Raw genomic sequence first — 15803 nt, forward strand, 5'->3', positions numbered from 1 at the left:
GTTTCAGACCCAGTACATGGGCTGAATGAGGTAATGCCTACATCTCCTAGGCCAGGAATGTATTCAGGGTAGGAGGATAATACCTGATCTTTGGTAAACACAGGGTGAATTTCAGCTCAGCTTCCAGATTCCTGTGCTCAGAGGAAAGAATTAGGACTGCTTGTCTGAACACACACACAAAAAATCACTTCATCAGTTTAGCAACCAATTCAAAGCCTCAGATAGGTGCCCTCAGATGCATTGAAAACATGTTGTGTATACATACATAAACGTTTTAAATGAAGTGTCTTGTAGCAAAATTGCATCAATTGAAGTGAGACAGTTAAAACACTACTCTGTCCTCAGCATAAATATTTTCAGATTCACTCATTTAGACGCAGATGCTGAGGTAGATTTCTTGAGGTCCCTGGTTCCTACAGAGCTATAGTGACCCTCTGAAAAATAAAATAGAACCCCTCTGACACAGTGATTAAGAAAATGCGTATCTGCTCTGTCAGAGAACAGTCCTCCTGCTTATGTTAGAATATTTACATTTTCTCAGAATCATTCTTTAGACATGAAAGTCAGACAAGTATAGCCTTTGGAAGTATATTAAATAGTATTTATTGAGTCTGCAATTTCAGGGGCAAAGCTATAATCTCAGTCCCAGCTATCCACACACCGTGGTACTGAGCCCTCATGTTCTTTCACTCATTCAATAAATGAACAATAACATGGAAAATCATATAGAGAAGGGGTTGAAGGAAAAACCCTGTTCTCTCAGTTTTGAAAACAGACTGAAGTCTTGTTCTCATTTACAAACACACTGCCTTTTTGAATAAGCATGGTACGTTTCTACTGAAGAACAGACTTGTCCTCCTGTGGTTGGGAGATGGTACATAAATGGTTGATCTGAAAGAAAGAACTACAGACAGCACTGAGAGCTTTTCCATAAGTAGGTGGTTAATCCTCCTTCAGACTGCACAGAATTACTTACAAGAGGGAGGGATGTTCCCAAATCTCCAATTGGAAAGAGCCCCTCTTCTTAGGAGGCTTTTGTGTCTGAGACTGATACTGTGAATGCATACGTACAAGAGCCTGCCTGCAAAATCTTATGGCAGAGGTTGTTTGGACACGTCATCTCTTCCTGGCATTTTATTTTTACCATGGTGACCCTTCTGCATAGTAAAAAAAAGGCATCACACAATATACACAGATCCATATTTACAGAATAAATGGCAAAAGAGGAAATTAGATACAGTGACATTTATGTCCAGGCATTAACAAACAAAAAGATCCCTTGTGTTGACTCAGGGGTTGTTAAAAGTTCGTTTAAGCAAGTCCTTTTCTCTGCACATCGGTCTTGTTGTTTCGCGAATGAGAGCCAGCAGGATGTCTCAAGGAAAGAAACAGATGCTCACTCTCCCTTAAACCATGGTCATAACCTTCAGAGAAGCGGGTTGGAATCTCCTAATCTTCTTCTTTAGCGCCTTTGAAGCTTTGATGCGACAGATTTTGGGCACTGGGGGAAGAGGCCTGGAAGAGACCTGGACAGTCCCTGATTGTCTGACCGAACCTTCAGGCCAAATCAGCTCACTTTCATCCCCCTCATCATAGTCAAGCACGAGGCTGCTGCTGTTACTGCTGCCATCTGAGTCACTTTCACTGGATTCACTGTCCCCAAAACGGTTAGCTGTGAAATCACTGACCTCCCCTTCGCTGGTCTCCGCGATGGTGGAGTGGAAGAGGGAAGCACACTCCGCAGAGTACTCAGAGTGGTCTGACTCGCTTTTGGCGTAAGCTCCGTGGTGATGACTCTTGGAGCGAGCCCTCATGCTGAGGGTGCGCAGGACACCAGCTCTCCTTGCTGGCTGCTTTGGTGCCCCTAGGCCAGAGGAGCTGGCCCCATGGGCCTTGGCAGAGATCTCCACTGTGGACTGCCACTTGCGCTGCTGCTTCTTCTTGTTGGCTGTGTCTACAGAAGCTCCTTCGAGGGAATACAGCGCATTGGCAGAAGCTCTGTAGAGCTCAGGCCTGGATGGTGTGGTGGGCAGCCTGACCTGTGCGGGGAACAGGCTAGACTCTGAGCACGACCTGCCGCTCACATCACCAGAGTACGAAGGTCTCCGGATAAGGCTCTTTGCTGCGTGCGGTCTTTGGGGCTGATTCCACTCAGCAGGCGGCCTGGCAGCCCCATGAGCCCCTCTTGCCTTCTCCACGAAAAAGGCTTGCTTCCCAGGACGCAGCACCTTTTCGCTGTTCCTCCTCTTTATCTTCACTGCCTTTGTTTTGGAGCTGGCAAACTTGACTCGGACTTGGTGGGATTCTGCAGGGACAAACTGAGCGTGAACAAACTCACCCCGTGCAGCTCGCTCATGCCCTCCAGCACTACCCAGTTTGGCATTGCCACTTCTTTTGAGGGGCAGCTTTCGGGGAGGGACAGCTTTAGCATTCCAGGTGCCCAGGCTGGAGTCCTCCTGGCACAGCTGCGAGCCGGATGAACTGCACTCCGCACTGCTCTCCATTGCCTCTGCCAGTGGAGAGCCCCTAGCCGCTGACTTGGCAGGATAACAACTATTCACAGCTGATGGCTCTGTGTCAGGGAGAGTGGACGGCTGTTCCTCATTCACACAGCGCATGGTCTCCTGCTGCTTGGCACATTCCCCTTCTGGCATCTCTCTCTGCAGCTTTCCTTCAGCTTTGTTACTTTCCAGAGAACTTGCTTGTTTTTCCAGCTGGCTACCGCTGCTGTTAATTTTCACTCCACCAGCGCTGGGGGTTATGATGAGTCTCTGGTGCATTGTGGCTGGCTGGCTCTTTGTCGAAACCCGCTCACTGGCATCAGCTCGATTGTTCCCTTTGCATCTCGTCAGCTGCAGTAACTTATTGATGTAACCCCCTGGCTTGGCCTCAGCGGTTGGCCTAGTCCTAATCAAGCTGGGACCTGTCACACTAGGCATGGGTTTGCTGGGGGAAGCCTGGAGGTCTGCTTCTGGGGATGTCCCCATCAGGGAGAAAAGGGGACTTTGTAAAGCCACCGCATGAAGGGGGCTTGGGTAAGGGTACACATCGATGCCGTTCTTGGAGACCAGATCATTCTGGAACTTGGGGTCCATGCTGTGCAATTGCAAGTCTGCATGGCACGGAGGCAATGAGGATTTGTGATCTGTCTCTGTTTGAAATCTACTGTCTGCTGGAATGAGTCTTTCCAAGTCACCTACACAGTGGATGAAAATAAATAACCTAATTAAATCACAGACAATTACACTCAAGCTGGCTTATATTAAAAGTGTTATTTCAGAGGGATGTGCTAACTTATACTAAAATCAGTAGCAGGAATGCAGAAAGCCTTTCAGTCCTCCAAGAACACTGAATTACCTCAGGGCTTTTATTCACCTCAGCGTAATGGAGATTAGAATGCCTTTTAACACCAATAATAAAACTGATGCCTTTGCAGGAAATTTAAACTGTGCTACTTGGATGAAAGTAAATCTGTGTATATATAAAAATGTTCTCACACAACACAGACCAACAGGAACCCAATCAACCAAAAATAAGGAGTTACTTTTATTTCTTAGTAGAGATAAAAAGTAAATCCAATAGCTTTTAAGCCTGAAGCATCAAACCAGAATTATCCAATACAACAGATATGGTTTTTTCATACTTTTTTCCCCAGGATAGGATAGACTTCCTCTGGCTAAATGACTTTTTTATTATTTTATTTTTTAAACAAACTAACAAAACAAAAACAAACCTATAACTATAACTCAGAAAGAAATTCCTGGAATTGCCAGCATGCAAGAATCTACCAAAGAGTCAACAGTATCTTTATTTTTTTTAAAAGTGGTTAAATCTGAATTCCAGCTTCTCCTCCAACCCTTTTATATCACGCATTTTAGAAAAATCTAGAGTACTCAACCAGCTGCTTTAAGAAGACTTGAACAGACACCACGTATTTCTTAAACTCTTCACAGCTGCAAGCTGTAGCTGTATTTTTTTTGCATCTTGCTTCAGTAAGGCATTACTGAACAGAGGCACTCAACCTACAGTGCAGAGACATTAAGACTCAAGTGTCTGACAGGCCACAATGAAGTGATTCTACTTTTCCTCAACCCAAAATCCAATAAAACCTCCTAACTGAATCTCTAATTTCATTTGACAACATCACCAGTCAATGCCTTTCTTAAGTCTCCAAACTTCTTGGAGCATTTAATTTCAGAACAAAATATTCTGAGCTTTTATTACAAGGCACAAAATCAGGACTGCTGTAATTCTGTGTGCAGATTTTTAAAAAGTCAACCTTCAGTATGTAGAAAAATGAGCTAGAGAACCTTTTTATTTTGACAAAGAAAAAAAAAATCTAAGGGCAAGTTACACCAGATTGCTGGACCTTCCTCTCAGGAACATCTGTTCTGTGAGAGCCAGGTTGTGTTTCAGGAGCAGAACTGCTCCATCTGGACCAGTCAGCCGGTAGAGCACCATGGTGCTGTGTTACCTCTGATACCAAGAGTGCTGGAACCATCTGCAGTCTGCTTGGATTTCTTGGTATGACAGTGCAGGCTGCAGTGTCAACAAATCCTCAGCTAGCTAATTTCCTGGCTACTTCATGCCGCCAGGAAACCCAAACATTAAATCCAAGCAGGTATTTCACTTACAGTGACTGCCTCTCTACTGTCCAAGGAAGCTTCTGGGAGACTTCAAAATTTGGAGCTGTCTGCAGTGTCCTACCTAAGGCACTTAAAGAACTGCTTCAGCAGTTCAGGATGATGATGTCTCAAACAACATAACTACAACATGAAAATTCTTTAGGAAACTGTTGGCAGTGTATAGCAGTGTTCTCTTTTCCCCTTGCTTTTTACCTTCTGTGCACAGCATAGAAATTCCACAAAAAAAGGACATGGTTTCTTTTACCACAAACTGATTTTTTCCCCAACATTACATTAAAAGGGAAGACACTCTAGCACATGTTCTAGCTCAAACGAAGGATGATTTTGTGTAACAGTAATCCAGACTCATTACAGTGAGGTGAAGAAGGATCAGTATCACAAGCTTTTAACAAAAATCACTTATTCTACTACAAAGTGAACAGCTATGCAAAAAAATCAATCAAAGGAGCAGTGACTCAGCCACCGCAAACAAACCAGGAAGGGGTCAAAAGAATACTGTGCTTGTGGTGTTTTAGCAAGCTTGCCTTTTCTTTCTGTGGCAACTGGAAATCTGTTTGTACCTGCAGTTTTCAGCGGGGACAAGCTAGGGGGAGGAAATGAGAATTTTTTTCCCCTTTCCAAACAATGCTTTTCTGAAGTAAAATCTTGACTCACTTCTCTGCAACATGGCCAACTTCACAGGAATTGTTTCTTTAAGACTACACAGAGGCAACAATCCCACCACTTATGGTTCTCACACTGAATGAAGTAAGAGGTTGTAGCCGGGAAGAAAGGAGTAGGAGGTATAAAAGGGGAAGGAGGACTAAAGGAGGTCTGTGCCCGCACTCCCACACCTCTTCTTAACATTACTTACCCCTTTTTCTGCTAATCTATCTCCATACCCCAAGCCCATAAAGCCACATTTGCTAAGAGCAAAGCGTTGCACATTTCTGATACAAAAGCAAGTCTGTAATCTGAACTTGGAAGCCACGGATCATTAAGATCAACGCTTCTTCCCCCCAGCATCTGAGAAACCTTGAGAACAATTTGTTTTTATACTGTAATTTACCACCATCGCTTCAGGTGTGTCTGCACAGACTTGTACATAACAGGGGGTCTTCGTTTCAGCTCTCAGCAAGCCAGAGGTGAGCTAGCTCAGGTAAGGAAGGTGTGGGAATGACTCCAGAGAGATGCTGTACTTGAAAAGATGTTCCTCTGTGACTCCACTGTTTCTATAATGGAACAGCAACACATCTGACTGGGTCACCCTACGAACTGCACTAGCATGAGGCTACTCTGAGGATATGGAAGGACCAAAATGGAAAATAATATGATGGCACTTCACAGCTACATGAACAAGGGACTTACAGCACTAGTAGGTTTGTCCATTATACATGAAGGTGTGAGGCAAATTTATGTTTGGTCCAGTATTAGGCTCAAGACCGGTTCATAGATAGCTGATTAACCTTTGGTGTCTGTTATCCCTGACTGTACGTTATAAAGCATGAAGAAGAATATTGTGTGTGCACATTGCTTTCAGTAAATATGGCTAGGAAACTAAGTCTTATCATGCTATTTTAGGGCAGACTGAGAACACAGACACTAAGTCTGGAAATAGCTCTTTCTCCTTCAAATTGTTGGAAAATCTTTCTCAGTAAAATGCAACAGCTCTAATACTGAATTCACCCTATATTTTTCATGCTGTACTTTTACATAAGTCATTTCAAGTATGCAATTTTACTGATTTTTCAAACAGATAAATTAAAAAAAATAACTAGACATTCATTACAATTTTACCTCATGCACTTAAGTACTTTTCCATCTCTAACTGCATACCTTCTCATATTTCCTATTATTTAAAAGTATCTGAGTCTGAGACAAGTGAAAGTTGTACAGTAAATGGCATGGCTCTGTGGTTTCAATTAATTCTCACTTTGTACATTTAAAATGAATGCTATGTATTGATTATGCTATTAGTATACAAGGTTCTAAGAGTAATAGCCAGGACTCTGCCCTTCTCTTGAATGAATACCCAGCTCTGCAATCAATTACCTGTGGAAACTGGCCTCGGTCTGGACCTGGCAGGAGTCCCAGAAACGTCTGTGCTCGCTGTAGTCCGACATCCATCGCTGACATAGGTGCCCTGCTGTTGGAAGCTGGTGGTATGCACAGTAGTTTCATCTGCAGACTTGGGTCGGTAATCAAACACACTGAGCCTTGCCTTAGGGTGTTGAGAGCTGGGCAAGAGACTGGTGTGGGAGGAGGAGATGGACTCACTGTACACAGAGGTACAAGAATTGGAGAGCGAGCAAGAACCACCATCACTCAGGTCGTAGAAGCCTGCCGAGTTGAAATAAATAGGAAGATATTTCCAATTTACAGTTACTAAATATGCTCTGTAGAAGAAACATGCAGAGAATAAGATAAATCTCCATTTGCTATTTGCCCTAGGTCTAAATTTGTCACTATTTTGGGGGCAACTTTTGCAAAGGCATACTCTGATTCAACTACCTTTTATTGGGCTTCTGTATATTTCCTTAGGCCCTAAGCCAGCTCAGCACAGACACACGCACTTAGTTCTGAGCGTGAGGTGGGGAGAAGTGCAGCACCATCATACTCAGTTCTTTATTGAAGAACATCTTTGGGGACTATTATGCAACTGGTGTAAAACAGCCATCATATGCTGTTGTAACTTGTGCTAGGTGCATACAAGCACAGCTCATTTGGGACAGTAGAGCAAAACTAGCCTGTGATCAGAGCTGCCAAGTCTATGATAGCTGGAATATCTGAGGGCACAGAGTGGAGGTTATCTTCTCTCTCCAGGTCCTGTGTTCATTGCTAATTAATTATGGAACTATTAAATAAGGCTCTGTGTAAGTTCAAGATGGGAATTTTTATAATTCTTCTCTATATAAGGCAAATTGAAAAGGATGCTGTTTCCTTTTGAACTGCGTATGCCTAAGTGAATAACTCCTGAACTTAAATACTCATGGAAACTCGAACTTTTATACACACTGTAAGTATCATCCTGCAAATTCATATGTATATCCACATAAACTGCACGTGGAACAAAACTGTTGGAAGAAGTAGTTAGTGGTAAGATGCTTTATTCCTGCTCAGCTATTTGTAATGCTTCAGGAAATTACTACTATTCAATGTATAGATATAGATACGACATAAGAAGATTTTCTCATATCGTACAAGTTTTCAAGATTCAAAGAAAAAAAAAAATCTTTCCTTGTATTAAGGAAGACTTAAGGCTTTTCAAAATTGTGTTTAAAAAGAGGTGTTGCCATTGTCCCAGACTAGATGACAGAAACCGGTTTTAACAGACATCCCAGTTATAAAAGACTTCAGTTCAGCTCTCCCTGTGAATCACAACAGAAACCTGAAACTCTGTCTCTCTCTAGTCCACGAGAACGTTACTCAGCAGACTGCTGGGGTGTTGTTTTTCAGTATCTTTTAATAGAGCTGTTTCATTTTTATATAAATGATCAAACATTCATTAGGTCAGAGCACTGCAGTGGTTGTGATCTTTAAGGCTTTACTGATGTTCAAGACTTTGCAGATTTAAGATATTGGTCTCCTTTGCTTCTAGTAAGTACTTTAGACACTTTGCCAATGGCCATTTTGCACTGAACATGGTAATTAATTAATAAATTTGTCTTCTCCTTCTGTTAGTGGCTAAAATGTCTATTTCTTAACCGAAAATTTCCAGAATAAATACTGTTGAGTGAAACGGCATTTTCCAATTAAATCCACTTTGCAGGAGAATTCTCACCAGCTCTGTGTGTGCTCAATGCCACATCACTACTCTCCACCTCAGCCCTGGGGCACTCTTTCTGACCAAACATCACACAGGGTTTTGCTCAGTGGTTGACATCCTTCAGCGCTACTGGCACCGCACCCCTGGGAATAAATGACCGCGTGCACGTTACCTGAGCTGGGGCGGCTGTCGCTGTCCAAGTATTCACTGGAGGTCTTGCTGACATCCAGTTTCAGCTCGCTTATTCGCTGGTCAAGCTGGTCCAGGTGGCTTTTCAAACCGACATCCTGTCTCCTCAAACGAGACTGATTCACAAGTCAAGGAAAGAAGGGGAAAATGAAGAATAATTGCGGTTAGAATCTCAGCAGCAACATGTGAATTCAGGCCATCTGTGCCGGACAGATTCTGCACTCGTGAAATGTTTTGCTTAGCTAGGGACTGTTGCAAATGGATCTCTGTAATGAGCCTGACATAACGGGCAAGTACAAAACATTTTGTTTCTCAGCATATATTGCCTTCTGCCCAGCTGAATGTTTTCTCAGAACTTCTCATACTGAATATGCTACTTCAACTTCCCTTGTTTTGTTACACCTATGGCAGGGACTGTCTCACTAAAGAGGATGGCAATCTTCTGACTAATTATCACACTAATATATGTACTGCATTTTGCCATACACCGCCTCTGGGCAGAGGATGAGAGAAACATTATGGATTGCCTGAATCAGCTTGAAGATACTTTCTGGTGAAAGGGAGCGTTTGTGCGTAGAGGTATCTTATCACCACACGAAGAACAGGTAGCATACTGCATTCTGCAACACCCTTAGCTCTGATAGCATCTCTTTACAGTAGAAAAGGTACACTACATGAAATGTGCCATCTCTGCTGCTGAAAATTTCCCCTTCTTGTCTCATGGATAGCTATTTCCACACATTATATGTAAGAAGAATGCGGCACTTGAATTCTCTTGTTAAAATGTCTGTATTTAAAATAAACGGTGTCTTCAGGCTTGCAAATAATCCCTCAGAAGCCAGCAACAAGCGCCTTTGCCCACTGCAATCACTGACCAGGCTGATCTGCGGTAACAGCTCCTGCAGTTGCTCTGCCAGTACTTACATGGACAGTTTAGGGGGACAGATGGCCAGGAATTAGGGTACCAGCCAGAGAACCACGGTTGGTTTCTGTCACCAACTTCTCACATGGCACTTGGCAAATTACCTAAGCCCAGCCGCTATTTAGGCAGCTTCTAATTATATCACGCCTAACCATGCATCCTGCAGTACTCCACAGAAAGGTATTCTCTTCAAGCTGGTTGTAAAGTTGTGCTCGCAGCCCTTGTGAGGCTGGGTTTCTGTTCAGTAACGGCGAGAAAGGCATTCTTCTTAAAAAAGACTCTTTGTGCCTACATTTCACATATAAAAGTGCAGCTCTAGCAGCATTTCCAACCTCAAATAAATAATATTTAGGACCCCTGAACTAATTAAAATATATACAATATTAAGCAACACGTACAAAATTAAAATCAGTATGTACGTATTTTCGGCTCCACTTTCCTTGTGTTATCATTATTCTGCTTTTAAGATCTGCATTTTTAGGTTTCTCCACAGCTACAAATACAAAATGCAAGGAACGCTAAGATCCTGAGCTAATCAGTAAGTGATTAGAAAGTGAAAATCAAAGGAAAGAGAGAAGGCAGATGTCCTGAGTCTCACAAGGCAACTGTTATGGTGGTTGATGCTGTTGGGAAGACTAAAGTGTATTTCTAGCACACTGTTTTAGGGAACCGGAGGGACATATAACACACAAGAAGTAAAACCCCATTTTATTAGTGTCTCGCGTCTAGAAATGTTTAAGCTCAACAAGCTCATTACTGCTCCCTAGGAATACAGGTGGTGATTTTCACTCTTCCTGTTTCACATAAACAAAAGGAAGACCTGGATAATAAGGGAGATTTTCTATCCCATCTGAATGATGAAATGCATGACCTCCTCAGTACTTCTTTATTTCCTTTATGGTGGAAAAGCAAAAACATGCCATGCTTCCTTCAATCTCACCTACTCAGGAAATCACAAAGTTTTGTTTTCACGGCTGGAATTAATTGCTTAATGATTAATGTTTTGCCAGCCAATCCCTCAGTCTGTGGTTTCTGATTAATGACAGAGAGGCCACAAGGCTCTCAGGTATTCAAAGATTATTTATTATACCTCCAGGTTCTGTCTGCGCTTTCACAGCATTTTAACCAACACACATGATTTACATCATCATTTTAACCCTTTTATGGTGCCTCACACCATTGGGTTTTCATGTTTCTGGCAGACTTCATAGCTTTGATCTTTCAGTTAACTCCTTCTGCTCTCCAAGACAACAACCACGTCTCACGCTGGTTGGATAAGGACGGCTTTTCCAGCGTGCTGCTTGAGGTTGTTATTGTTCCAATAACCACACCGAGCGGCACCCAGAACAACAAACCCTGAACACGCTCTTTCTCAATTCACTACATGAATTTTACATGAGACAAAACCTTGCAGGTGAAGCCATCTGTTTGCTTTGGGCAATGCAGCTGTGAAGACTTCTGCACAACGCAAAGTAGGACCAGACTTTCCAAATCAACTCGTGCTATTGATGGACTACGATTTCTGGGAGCGAAATCGGGGATATTGTCATACCACCCATTTTTCAGAAGAACATTCTCTGAAAAGAAGGTTCCTTTGAATCTACACAAACTGGCACCCCAAACCAAGGTACCAAAAAGCACCGGTCATGTTTAACTACTCTGCTCTGCTACTAATCAGCTCACTTCAGCTAAAGGGGGTTTTGATGTTTCTTGCTGGGGTTGTAGATTGGCACCTGACAATTTTATTAATCCAACTGCATTTTGGAATGGACAAAAGATAGCACTAATCTTACCTAGGTCTGTACATCTAAAATCCATTCACTCTTGGGTCTTTTTGTAACTGATTCTGCAAAGCAGCCAGTTTCAGAGGAAGGTCAATTTCACCTCTCAGACCCTTATTCTGGTGTGAGATGAATCCCTTCTGGAAGCACATGTTTTTCTCAGCTGAGGAAAAAAAACAGCTCAGAAAAAAATTAAGTTATTTTAATAATTACAAAAAAAAAAAAATCCAGGATGTAAAAGATGTTTTATTCTTTTTAAAAATATTTAAAGGGGAAAGAAATCTACACAAAATGTAGGGTACCAATTGTTTTTTTTTCCCTCTTCAGTATAATTTCTGTCCCTTCTCCACATTTTCAAAACATTGTAAGCCACCTGAAAGATTGCGGAATAAGATCATTGGACTCAAATCAGTGAGGTTTTATAAATATGTTCCCTGAGAAAAGATGAGCAATACTGTATGCTGCTGCCTTAGATATCTACCCACTTAGTGAAAGTGTCATAGATTACTTCCTTTGCCTTAGCCCAAATTTGCATCTCTTCTTTCTCCGCTAGGTCACCACAAAGAAGTTTGGCCAAGAGACCTGTTTAGCACCTTTGGAATCACTGAGGGTAGATAGCATCACTTAGCTCTGCTTTTCTTCACAGTCTCTGCTACAGGCTCGCTGCCTGTGCCGTGGCAACTTGCAGCTCTGATAGAAGAGCCCCTGGACACCAAAAAGAGCCACTGACTAGGAACAAAAAAGGACATGACTGCTAGGGGCATCAGAAAGCCTGTGGCCTTGCTGCCTACAGCAGAAAGGTCAGCTGCTGGCTGTTGCTAGCACCCACCGCTGGGGAAGAGATTGGGATGCTGAAGTGGCATCTGCAAGTGGTCCCTAAACGATTTGATGGCTCTGCTCCATCCATTCCTGCTAGTGGCATTTGACACCTCAGGAAGCCTCCGTGCTTGTTTCTCACCCTCCCAGCACAGGAGAAGCCTGGTGTGACACTTATCTGTCTTGCTTCCACTGCTGAGAAGCCTCGAGCCAGCTCTGGCTGATACAATTTCCCCGTCTTATGTGACAAGGACCAAACATTTTATGAATGCAGCTATGACCACACAAAAGCTCAGGGCTACAGCCCTACATGAAACTTGGATCAAGATGCACTCCAAGGCAAAGCCACGTTTACATTGTTAATGAGTTTCTCCATCTGAAAGCTTATAGAGCTGTGATCACAGACTCTACCGTCCCTGGGCCAAGAACAACACTGGTGAAGACATAACACTCCCGGAGCAACACCGTGCTTTGCATTCTCTATTACTTTTAGCTTTAACTTAACTTCCTGTGATCGTGAACAAAATTTTCAAGGGGTTTGACTGCAATATGCTGTCCACAAGGCACCAGGAAACTTTTTTTCAGCCTGTGGTCTCTGAGTTCCTAGGACGTGTGGACTCCTTTGCAAAGCCTCTTTTCTCTCGGGTTTATTTTAGTCTTATGCAAAGCCGAGGTCTGCACCTCTGGGTAAATATATGTCTGCAATTTGCAGGGAAGAGAACAACAGTAGAAAGCTACCAGGTATGCCATGCTGGAAGGCTTCCAGCAGCCGCAGGTCAGTCGGAAGCGCTTTGTACCACAGCTCCAGGCGCTCGCACAACCGCAGCGTGGCTGAGGAGCCCGACCCTTGGTTTTACACACTTCGGGGCCGTCCCTCGCAAGCTGCAGGCACGCTTCCCTCCCAGGCACCCCCAGAAGAGCTTCCCAAACCTGCACTGGCACCTACTGGTGAAACCTGTCCCTCTCCGGTGTGGAGCTGAGTTACTGTCGCCCTCCCAGCTCCCGCACGTCCAGGGGAATAAATTTAATCCCAGCCCCTTCCATTTTATCCGCTAGTTTCTCCCGTGTCCTTGAAAGCCTTCCGAGGTGCCAGCGAAGTCCTAACGAGATAATCTTCTATTTTCAGGTCTTATTTGAGATGTATATAAACAAATCAGTAACCAAAGCACGCCAGCTGACATAAAGAAGCAATGGATAGCCGCTACGGGCAGAGGTCATTGGGTGCTGCTGTTAACCCAGTGGCCCCAGACAGGCAATAAGCGCTCTCAGTTCTTTTTTTCTTTTCTTATATATACACGAAGTGGAGCCATTAGCTAAAATTATTACTGACAGGCAACCAAGCGGCCGGCAGTCCGCTCGCCAGCATCTTTTACGTGTTACTTTAATCACGCCATGCCCGCCGCTGCGTTTTCCCACCTGGTGGCTGGGCTTCCCGCAGGTCACCGGCACTTTCCGTCGGGGATGCCGCCCGGCCAAGCCCCGCAGGGACCGAGGAGCCCTGCTCTCCCCGACCTGGGCGGTAAGGCTCCCCTCCGCACCCCGGGGGGCCACCAGGACCCCGTCCTGTCCCTTACCAGCTGCTCCTTGAGGGCGCTGAGGGTGGCCTCCAGCCGGCGCTCCTTGCTGCGGGCGCACAGGGGCTGCTCGCCGCCGGCGGCCGGGCCCCGCTGCGGCATAGCCAGGGCGGCCCGCACCAGGTCCCGCTGCTGCTCCCGCAGCACCTGGAGCTCCCGCAGGCCGGCCAGGGCCGCCTGCAGCCTCTCGCCCACCCGGCCGCGATCCCAGCCGCCGCCCCCTCCCGGCCGCGGGGCGCCCAGCAGCATCCTCAGCGCTGGGCCGCGGGCCCGGCCATGGCAGTGAGGCGGCGGGGAGGCGGCGGGGCTGCGGCCGGCCCCGGGCGGCGCGGAGACTGGAGCCGGGCCGCGGCGGCTCCGGAGGTTTTGGAGGAGAGGTGGGGAGCGGGGAGGGAGCAGGAGGAGGAGGAGGAGAGGAGGAGGGAGGAGGGCTGCGGCTCCGGGCAGCGCCGGGGCCACCTCTCGGGGCGGTGCGCTGCCTCCTCCCCGCGAGGGGGAGGCTCCTGCCTGCCCCTACCCCCGTCCCTGTCCCTGCCCCATGGGGGTGCTTTCTGTCCGGAGCATCTCTGAAAACGCTGTTGGTTTCTGACTCTCTTCAGGGTGCTCAGATCCCTGCGGGCTAACGACGGATCTGATTTACCCCTCTGCGATACCCAAAAAGTGCCCGAGCCCGTCATCGTGCTGAAGCCTCATGCATATGAAGATATTGCGAGGATATTGGTGCAGTGAGCGCGCTCAGGTAGAACATTTCCCTCACAAAAAATGCGGTACTCGTAATGCTGTCCCTTCCCCTGTTTGCTAGTGTTTCATGTCAGAAATACACACAGGGCTGGCACTCTTCACCTTGCCCTCTGGAAACCAACCCAAGTGTGTTATCTAATCATAGCCATTCACTTTCTAGTACTAAATTGTTTGTTGTTGTTTTAAAAGCATGGTGGAGAGTCATTTTGTGAGATCGAGGTGTGTCTCAGACTCCCAAAGTCACTTGAAGGGCTCATGACTTATTTTAAATGGGGTCTGGAAATGGTTGGTCACAGAAATCCAAGGTCATGTTGCTGTTGCTATCCAGAAAATGCCATTTAAAGCTTCCAAGACAGCTTCGTAGGAGGTACTCAGTTAGCAGGCAGAAAAGCAAAGTGAATACTACTAATATGTGAAAGTGAATATCCTAATATAATAAATATACTAATAAAGTGTATACTACTAAAATGTAGTCTATAGTGATGCAAAGAGTGAGAAGAAGCCCTGATACCAAGACTCTGGTGAACACAGTGGAGACCATACAACACGAAACTAATATTCTGCTGCCTACACTGAAATAGGAAGCATTTGAATCCCACAGATCCTCAGATCACTTTGTCACATTCAAGGAGATTCTAATAGTTTCAGGAGTGTGTATGATTCTCTGCGAGGCAATGTACACAATGCATATAGCCCATCTGTCTGTGGTCACCTCCTTTTGCCCGTTTGGCACATCCTTAAAAGCTAGCATACCTCAATTTGAATGCCACTTGACTTTGTGCTGGAATACACGAGTTGGGTGAGTGGGAACAAGTTGCTCTGTCATCTGTTCACCAAGTGCCTTCTTTCAACACCATGTGTGGGTGGCTGTTTCTGCCTCCAAGCTTGCAGCCAGCCTAGTTTTCCTGGCTGCAGCCCCTGTAGGAGTACCAGAATCACTAGTGTAATGTCAAAAACAGCTCCTGCTGGGAGGCCAAGTTATTCATGTCCACCATGTCCACCAAGTTATTCATGTACACCACGTCCGGTACAACACATTATTTAACAGTAGGACCAAGCCTTACTTTCACCATGTCACTTTTCACAGACTGCATGTAGTTTAATGGTTTCAGAACTGTATTTACTCTGAAAAAAAATGAACTACATCAGAAAGGGTCTAGAGAGATCCTGTTCTGGTAAGTTGTATGCAAATATTCACAGTTCTAATATTCACATATAAGATGGAACTGAAGGAACAGTATGACCGATGATCACAGTGCTTGGTTAAGGTGTGTAAGGGGTACAATATGAACAATATTATCTACGGCTTTTTTTTTTTTTATGAATATACTTCTGCTGTTGCTTTCCCCATCCATCCCACTAAAATTCCCTATGCAGAGCAGTGCCTCA

The 15803-nt window shown here is 44.9% G+C and overlaps 1 protein-coding gene across 1 annotated transcript; it reads right to left on the reverse strand.

Annotated features, from left to right (window-relative positions):
• Window positions 1–587: 587 nt before the first annotated feature.
• Window positions 588–14350, reverse strand: DACT2 (dishevelled binding antagonist of beta catenin 2). Its single transcript, XM_040552583.1, has 5 exons — window positions 14264–14350; window positions 13674–14180; window positions 8564–8696; window positions 6678–6965; window positions 588–3196 (listed from the first exon to the last, which is right to left on the reverse strand). The coding sequence occupies exons 1-5, from the start codon at window positions 14348–14350 to the stop codon at window positions 1407–1409; spliced, it is 2805 nt and encodes a 934-aa protein (XP_040408517.1). The 3' UTR covers window positions 588–1406.
• Between the last annotated feature and the right edge of the window lie 1453 nt (window positions 14351–15803).

The sequence above is a fragment of the Cygnus olor genome, chromosome 3, assembly GCF_009769625.2.
Source record: "Cygnus olor isolate bCygOlo1 chromosome 3, bCygOlo1.pri.v2, whole genome shotgun sequence".
NCBI classification, from domain to species: domain Eukaryota; kingdom Metazoa; phylum Chordata; class Aves; order Anseriformes; family Anatidae; genus Cygnus; species Cygnus olor.